This window comes from Eurypyga helias, unplaced genomic scaffold, assembly GCF_000690775.1.
Source record: "Eurypyga helias isolate BGI_N326 unplaced genomic scaffold, ASM69077v1 scaffold25926, whole genome shotgun sequence".
Taxonomy (NCBI): Eukaryota; Metazoa; Chordata; class Aves; order Eurypygiformes; family Eurypygidae; genus Eurypyga; species Eurypyga helias.
In genome coordinates, this window is record NW_010257682.1 from 1,687 (window position 1) to 10,167 (window position 8,481).

The window sequence follows — 8,481 nt, forward strand, 5'->3', positions numbered from 1 at the left end:
TAAGGTGTTGTCACTAGGGGCCGGGGGGGTGGAGCTTGATTTTTGTGCCTGCCATGAGTGCTGTCGGTATGCGTTGTCTTTTCCCAGCGTGCACAGCTCTTCCCCTGTTTCAGCTCCTGCTAAAAAGAAAATCCCAAATATCTAAGTCCTGTGAGGTGCTGAGTGTCTCGCTGGGGCCTCCTGCTTCCGAAGCAGAAGGGCGGCTGGAAGAAACGTGAGCGCGTTGTCCCCATCTCGCTGATGAGCTGGTTGCATGTGCCCCCCCAGCCCCAATTCGCAGGCCCAGGGATGTATAATTAACCACCAGCTGACTTGGAGCTCCAGAGCCCGCAGCGGGGATTGCTGGCTGCAATTGGAAGCAGGCGAAGGATTTGTTCCTCCCTGTTTGCGCTAGGGAGAATCATCACCTTTCAGATCATCTTAGTTGAGTTAACGAGAGTTTTGGGCAGCATTTACGTATTTATTTTTAAACCAGCCATGAGGAAAGGCTGGGGAGCGACCCCTCTCCGTGGAGGATGATGGTCGTTCCTCACAGCACTGAGAAGGTATAAGCCAGAAATGCTCTCGGAGGGGACAGTTTCTCAAGAACCCGACCCCAGGAACTAGTTACAGGCCAGGCACAAGTCCAGGCTTTATCCCTTCGGCTCTGGGTGCTGCTGGGTGGCGTAAGGCTGGTCGGTACCGAGGTCAGGACATCTGCTCGCTCAGAACTGAGCCGGGACGCACCAGCCAGCTCTGCGCTGGAACGGGTTGCCCAGAGAAGCTGGGGATGTCCCATCCCTGGGAGTGTCCAAAGCCAGGCTGGATGAGGCTTGGAGCAACCTGGTCTAGTGGAAGGTGTCCCTGCCCATGGCAGGGGGTGGGACTGGGGGGGCTTTAAGGTCCCTTCCCCCCCAGACCATCCTGGGGTTCTAATGGGAAGCGTTGAGAGATTTCTGCAGGCGGAGGCTTGCTGTAAAAGCTCGGCTGCCTTCGGAAAGGCTGTGGTATCTCTGATGGATTGAAACATCCCCTTCACCCCAGGTGAAGGTGAGACACCCAGCAGAGATCGTGGCCCTGAAAGAGCCCATGTGAAGCTTCGTTTATCTGGGGGCATCTTGGTCAAATTCCAACTCAAAGCACTCGTGTCCGGCCAAAAAGGCAATTCCTGTCCTAAATGCCTGTGCTGCTGCTCTGCAAAGCTGGAGAGCTGCTGTGTTTCCTGGAGTGCAGTCTGCCCAGCAGCTCAGGCCGGTGAGACCGAGTCCGGAGGTGCAGTGTGAGCGTCGGAAGGCTGGATTTGTTACCATCCCAAGTTTTCTATCCGTGGCAAACACCCAGCCTCTTCGCTGTGTCAATCGCAGTGCAGGTCTTCTAGAAGAAGAAAACCCCAGAGGGAGTTTTCAGCCTTTCTGCCATGTCCAGCGCGTGTTTTCCGTGTCAGCGTTTTTGCTGGTACGGGGGGGGGGTGCAGAGTCCGCCTTGCTGGGCCGTGGACACGGGGTTTCCTTATCGCCTCGGGGCTTGGGTTCCTTGAACTTCGTTATCAGGGCTTTGGCTGATCAAAACTGCTTCTGTCACGTAGGTTTGGCTGCCTGAATGACTCAAAAGAAATGAAAAGATTAAAAAAAAAAAAGTCTTTGTTGTGCAAATGAATTCCTTTCCTCCCTCTCTTCCCCCCTCCCTACCCTCCATCTTTCCAGGTCGAATCAAGTACTCGGAGCGAGTGTATGATGCGTGTATGGATACATTTGACTGTCTTCCTCTTGCTGCCCTCTTAAACCAGCAGTTCCTGTGTGTGCACGGAGGACTGTCTCCAGAAATCACGTGTCTAGATGACATTAGGAAAGTAAGTCATCTCCGGCGTCCTTTCACCTACCTTACACCTCGTAGTAGGCTGGCTGGATCCCCGCCATGCCGCTGGGATGTGGATGCTGCTGCAGCCTTCGCCAGCATCATCCTCACTTTGGCTACGTTTTCCAGTTAGACAGGTTTAAGGAGCCTCCAGCTTTTGGTCCGATGTGTGACCTGCTCTGGTCCGATCCCTCGGAGGATTACGGCAACGAGAAAACGCTGGAGCATTTCGCCCACAACACTGTTCGCGGCTGCTCCTATTTCTACAGGTGAGTTTGGGGGGCTCGGGTGGACTAGAGCTTTTTGTCACCCCTTACGCTAAGGTGTAGAGGGAGATAAATTCCTATTCCAGTCGCTGTGGGACCTCACAGTGTACCTGGCCCTGGAGCAGTCTCCCCTTGGCTCTAATGCACCAATATCGAGCTCTCTGTGGATGTGCTGCCCTGTGGAATTGTCTCGGACAGCAGAGATGCTGCTTGTAGCTGGCAGGGTGCCTTTGGAGTGGTTTTCAGGCACTGGGCAGTACCAGGAGCTCTAGGAAATAGCCTTTTCCTGTCTAAAAGAGAAGCATTTGGTGCTGACAGACCACTTGTTAGCCCGGCTGGTAGGGAGGATTTGGCATCAGGGCTCTGTTCAACACAGCGCTTCCCAATTAATTTTTGAATGATGTCATACCTGCTGGCCTGGCTTGGGGATGCTGGACGCAGCCCCCGGGATGCTGCAGGTGACTGGCTCCTGAAACCAAGGCCACGGGTGCTCTCTCTTCTGCTGTGGTAACCCCTACTTGCTTTTTGTCTTCCAGTTACCCTGCAGTGTGTGAATTTTTGCAGAACAATAGTTTGTTATCTGTCATCCGAGCTCACGAAGCCCAGGACGCTGGGTAAGTGCCGCAGCCTGCTGCCTGAGCAGGCTCCCCGCTACCCGTAGCAAGACACGTTTAACACTTGACCTGTTTTTCAGGTACCGAATGTACAGGAAGAGCCAGACAACAGGCTTTCCGTCATTAATCACAATCTTCTCTGCACCAAATTACCTAGATGTCTATAACAACAAGGGTAAGGCTGGCAGGGGCGAGTCTCCGCTGCTCTTGGCGTGTCCGTACTGTCCCTGAAATCCCTCTCCACCTTCCCCTGCCCACTCCGCCCTCTCTAGTCGCATTCTTGGTGTGCATTGAGCGAGCTTTAGGTGTCAGGAGCTGGAAGGGGCTGCCTTCTCTGTCGTGAAGACTTAATGTGTTACTGTGGCAATTAGCTGTCACCGTACGAAGCCTCGGAGAACGCTTCCGTTTCCAGCCCCGTGTCGGCCGAGCACTTTTGATGAACACTGCCGTGAAGGGGAAGGAGAGGCAAGCTTTTAATTCCCCGTGGTGGGGAGCTTTCCTCAGCTGCGTGCCGCTCGCTTTGGAGCTTGGCTCTGCGTTCATCGCTGCCGCTTTGCCGAAGTGCCAACAGCTCTCACTTGCCCTTCGCTCTCGCGGTGGGCTTAGAAGTGACATAAGGGGGGAGCTGGAAGAGTCTGTTCCCGCTCTGGGGAGCTGGGATTATCTGGTGGATAACAAAGTTCCCGCAGCACAGCTACGGCTCCCAGGAGTTGGCCGTGCCCGTGGACGTGCGTTGTCTTTCCTTTTTCTCTCCCAGCTGCCGTACTGAAATACGAAAACAACGTCATGAACATCAGGCAGTTCAACTGTTCCCCTCACCCCTACTGGCTTCCAAACTTCATGGATGTCTTCACGTGGTCTTTGCCTTTCGTAGGGGAAAAGGGTAAGAGAAACCCAAATCTCTCTCATGAGTTGCCCAGTGACTGGTCATAGTACCATAGAATCACGGAATGGTTTGGGTTGGGAAGGGCCTTAATGCCCCCTGGTCCCACCCCCTGCCATGGGCAGGGACACCTTCCACTAGACCAGGTTGCTCCAAGCCTCATCCAGCCTGGCCTTGGACACTTCCAGGGATGGGGCATCCACAGCTTCTCTGGGAACCTGTCCCAGTGCTCCCACCCTCTCCAAGTGCTAGAGACCTGTCCCCGGGTGTGCTGGGGGAGCGTTGGATCTCCTTAATACCAGGTAGCACTGGAAAGCAGCTCAGGTTCAAGGAGATCCCCAGATACCTGGGCAAAGTTCCTGTGGAAGATAGCAGCTTTAGAAAGTTTTTATCACCGAGACCATCCGTTCTCGCTGTTGGGTGGAGCCCATCTCGGGTGGTGTAGCCCCACCTCAGAGTTTGGGGACGTTTCTCATCCTCTGGGTTTGCAAGGGAGAGGTTAAAACCTCCTGCTGGCTTGTGACCCACCGGAAAGGAAGCATTCGCTTCAGTTTAAAGGCTCATCTCGTTCTGGAGGAGATGAAGCAGCTTAAAACACGACCGAGACTTTGCCTCAGCAGAAAGGTTTTCACATCTCCCGGTGAGTCTAAATTCCACCCCGGCCTCGTACGTTGGGAGCACAACTTCATGGTGTGAAGTGCCGAAGGTTTTTTGACTTTGAGGAACCCCAGGTTGAATCCTCCCCCACATCTGACATTCCAGGTGTGCGGGGCGGGAGAGCTGGGACCTTCGGCGAGCCCCGGCTGCTCCCTGTGAGCATTGATGCCCCGCTCCCCACATCTGCTTCCTCTGGGATGTGCTTGGACTGCATCCACCTCCTTGGCAGAAGGTTGGGAGTGTGTCTGCCATGGGTACCGCTGTGAGGTACCAGCAGTGTGCGGCTAAAAGCATCTCTGGGCTTCCACTTCCCACGTATAAATGACCTTGAAACCCTTTCCACGTCCAGCTCGTCCTCCCAATCCCTCTGTGTGCCAGGCATGCGCTCCAGACCTCCCTAATCTCCCTCTCTGCTTCTTGCAGTCACAGAAATGCTCGTTAACATCCTCAACATATGCTCCGATGACGAGTTGATCTCGGATGGCGATGAGACGTTGGAAGGTAAAAACGGCCGCGACGACCGCGCTGCTGCTGGGGTGGGGGGGTGATTTATCGCCTCGTGTCCGGCCAAGGTCTCCAGTTCCCCCTTTGGCCAACCCTTGTGCGGTTCTGGGTAGGAAACGCTTTTTTTTTTTCCTTCGCTCCCGGAGAAATTAAATCACAGTCGCTGCGGCAGACGCTTCTCTGGAGAATGGTTTCTTGCTCCTTACGGAGACGGCGTCCCCAGTGTTATTTTTTCCCTCAATTCTACGTTTTCTGTCCCAAACCCCCCCCCCCGCAGTCTTCCCATCCGTCGCAGTGAACTCCTCTATCCAGCGGCTCCTTGTGTCACCCCCAAAACCCCCTCGTTTCCTGCAGTTTCCATACCCGGGGAGGGTGGGGGTGTCGCTTTGACCTAGAGGAAGCGTGGGGCCGTCAGCATGCCCGGGGGGGAGGTCCGGGGGGAGCCCCGTGCAAGGCGGCGCACGAGGCGGACCCGCGGAGAAGCAGAACACCGTTGTGGTCCGACGCGGTGCGGCTGCTTCGCTCGACAGGTCGAGACGTTAACCCGCTTCTCCCATTGCATTCCGTTTTTGGTTTGGTTTGTGGTTTGGTTTTGGTTTGGTTGGTTTTTTTTGGTTTTTGTTTTTTCTTTCTCCCTCCCATGGAAATTAAATTTGTTTCTTCTATCTCTGTCTTCATCTACTTGTTTCTTGGTGTCTCCTCTCCCTGAAGATCACTACATTTCAAGCTATCAGAAAGGTACCCAGCTAGAATTTGCTACAAGCTTAATTTTCACTGCCTGTGCCACCAGATTCCTCAGAGTGGATTTGACTAGCTGACTAGTGGGGCAGTCTCTTCATCCCCTTTGCAGTTTTAACATAAGCGCCGTGTGTTTTGGGTTGTGTGGTTTCTTTTTTTTTGGTTTGGTTTTTTTGTTTTGGTTTTGTTTTTAACCCTTCTGCGTTCCTCCAGGAACTCGAAATGGGGGTCACGTTTCTATCTGACTTCTGAATGCAGCCACGTAGTGCATGGCTGAGCCATCGGTGCATGTTAGACCTCTGGTTTGGCTTCTACTGTCCTAACGTGTAGTTGGGCCACGTGAGGAATCTCAGCTGAGAGGAGATGTATTTGTTACCTCTTTTCCTTGGTTTCACTTCCCCTCCATGCTCTCCCTCTCCCGTTCGGTCCGCCTGAAGCGGAAGGGGGAGCTCACGTATCTCACTGTGTGTCTGTGGGGTCAGAGCAGGGTCGCGAGGCTCCGGCCAACCCTTCACTGTGCGCGTTGGATGCCAAAGCTGATGCTTGCCTGACACTCCTTCCCCGCGGCGAGCACAGCCCGGCCTTCATCAGACTCGTCAGTGTTCTGCCTTGCCAAACTGTGTCTACGTGGCTGAGTCATTTGTGTTACGTCCTGTGTAGTGTGATCGACCCCGGGGAGCTCCGGACAAGACCCGGCCGAGCCGTTCCCTTTGGTGGTTCTACTCTCTTTAGACCCTTAAGTCCGTGTGCCATCTCGTTGGTGTTGCCCTTCTCGCTGCCATCCTGACCGCCATCCTCTCGGCACTGTTCTCTCCGGAGCGTAGCTGTGAATCTGTAATCCGTGGTTTCTTTTCCTGGAGTCAGGCAGGTGCTTCATGCTGACATTACCTGCGCCAGGAAAGCGGGAAGCCTTAAACATGCCGGTGTTTGGTTTCTTTTCTCTCCCTAAGGTGGGACGACAGTCCGTAAAGAGATCATCAGGAATAAGATTAGAGCCATCGGGAAGATGGCACGCGTCTTCTCGGTCCTTCGGTAAGGGAGCATCTTGGGGTTTGGGGTCTGAGTCAGGGTGAGCCCAGTCCTGCCAGGGGGGAAAAACCGTCCGAGGCCGTTGATTCGGAGCAGATGGCGAAGGCTCGAGGGGGGTGGTTTCTGCATTCCTGGTGGTGTGACTCCCAGAAACCTTCCTCTCGAGTGCTTTGCCCACAGAGGTGTATTTCACAGCACGGTTTGGGTGGGAAGGGACCTTAAAGCCCACCCAGTCCCACCCCCTGCCATGGGCAGGGACACCTTCCACTAGACCAGGTTGCTCCAGGCCTCATCCAGCCTGGCCTTGGACAGTCCCAGGGATGGGGCATCCACAGCTTCTCTGGGCAACCTGTGCCCCCCACCCTCTCCGGGAAGAATTTAGCCCTTTCGGGGTGCATGTGCTATGGCTGAGGCCTGGTATGTCCGAGGCAGGGATGTGCCGGGTGCCTGGCAGGGCAGACCCAGGGCAGGCTCCGATTCCATGCTGCTCGCTGTGGACCTGAATGACCACTGCCTGGACCTCTGGGTAACTGCTTGTGTCCCCTCTTGCTTGCAGAGAGGAGAGCGAGAGCGTGCTGACCCTCAAAGGCCTGACTCCCACAGGTACGCTGCCCCTGGGAGTGCTCTCAGGGGGGAGGCAGACCCTGCAAACCGGTGAGTATGCATGATCCCCCCTCCGGCAGCGTTAAACCTGGCCCTTACCTGCCCCCAAAAAACATTTGCTCTGTTCCCATGGGTGTACTTCAGGGTGCCAGGGGGACCCAGGGAAAGGGTCCAGACCCGGGAGACGGTCCAGGCCCAAGGGACCCAGGGGATGGTCTGAACCCAGGGAATGGTCCAGGCCCAGGGGACCCAGGAGAGGGTCCTGCCCCAAGGGATGGCCAAGGGGACCCAGATGAGGGTCCAGCCCCAGGGGCTGGCCCAGGGGACCCAGGAGAAGGTCCAGCCCGAGGAAGAGGAAGGATCCAGAAACAGGAGGAAGCATGAATGTAGGTGGGGTTGTGGAGAACCTTCCAAGATATCCCCGTGTACCCATGGTGTGGGGTGAGGGAGACAAGCACCCCGCCTAAAGCACATGCATTGCTTCGCTCTGTGTTTCTGCAACGCCTTCTGTCCTTCCTTTCCCTCCTGACGCTGCATGAGAAGCGTCTCTGCTTCCCCCGTCGGCTGCTGGTGTGTGCCAGCGCGCGGGGGAGTGGAACAGCACCCGCCTGCTTGCTTGTTCTTCGTGGAACGAAACCCCTCCCACCCGGTCCCTGTAAATTGCCAATTCCAGGGAAGCTTAGACTTCGTGGAAGGGATTTCTTCCAGGCCTTTATGCTTCGCACTGAGGTTTCTCTCCCCTCCCAGCCCCGGTTTTGAGCCGGTTTTGGAGGCGTCTGTTCCTGCTGGCCGATCCTTCCTTGCCCTCCCTCAACAGCCCGGTGTGCCTGAGCGCGCTCTGAGCTCGCGGGGAGGGAGCTTGGCCGGTGGTCAGGGAATGAGTTAGCCTAGTAACATGTGTCCCCAGAGGGAATCCTGTAATCTGGTGTTTTAATCCTTTCCTGCCGCCTGCCTTCGGATGCTGGCATCGTCCCAGCCCGCTCTCCCCTTCCCGTCGGCACTGGGCCGTCTCCCGCCCGCTCGGAAGAGGCTTTTTCTGGGATTGCCTTCCCTCGATTAAACAGCTCAGGGATAAATACCACTCCTGGGGGTGGGGGGATGCAGTCTCGCTCCCCCAACTCCTGGGTTTCTCTGCCCGCAGAGGAGGAGCAAGAGGGTGGTTTCCCCTCTTTTTTTTTTTTTTCTTACCAGCCATAACGGTTTCCATGTCCCAGTTCTGCTCCAGGCATGGGAACAGCCAGAGTGGGAAGGCAGCCCGAGCTGTCAGCTCGCTCGCGGTGCCGTGTCCCCGTAGCCTGCGTGCTGCAGTGCTCGCCCCCCCTCGGGGGGTTCCCGAGGGGCTGCCCCAGCCCCC

At 55.8% G+C, this 8,481-nt stretch overlaps 1 protein-coding gene across 1 annotated transcript in view; it reads left to right on the top strand.

Annotated features, from left to right (window-relative positions):
- LOC104511483 (serine/threonine-protein phosphatase 2B catalytic subunit gamma isoform-like) overlaps nt 1-7,969 on the top strand; it is a gene marked incomplete at its 5' end in the record, with an annotated part of 8,761 nt that extends 792 nt beyond the window's left edge. The window contains 10 exons of the mRNA XM_010154113.1: nt 1,683-1,828; nt 1,963-2,102; nt 2,636-2,713; nt 2,794-2,888; nt 3,471-3,596; nt 4,677-4,754; nt 5,469-5,495; nt 6,446-6,527; nt 7,081-7,178; nt 7,875-7,969. Coding sequence (XP_010152415.1) covers nt 1,683-1,828; nt 1,963-2,102; nt 2,636-2,713; nt 2,794-2,888; nt 3,471-3,596; nt 4,677-4,754; nt 5,469-5,495; nt 6,446-6,527; nt 7,081-7,178; nt 7,875-7,969 — 965 coding nt within the window. The remainder of the gene's footprint in view (nt 1-1,682; nt 1,829-1,962; nt 2,103-2,635; nt 2,714-2,793; nt 2,889-3,470; nt 3,597-4,676; nt 4,755-5,468; nt 5,496-6,445; nt 6,528-7,080; nt 7,179-7,874) is intronic.
- Nucleotides 7,970-8,481: the final 512 nt, after the last annotated feature.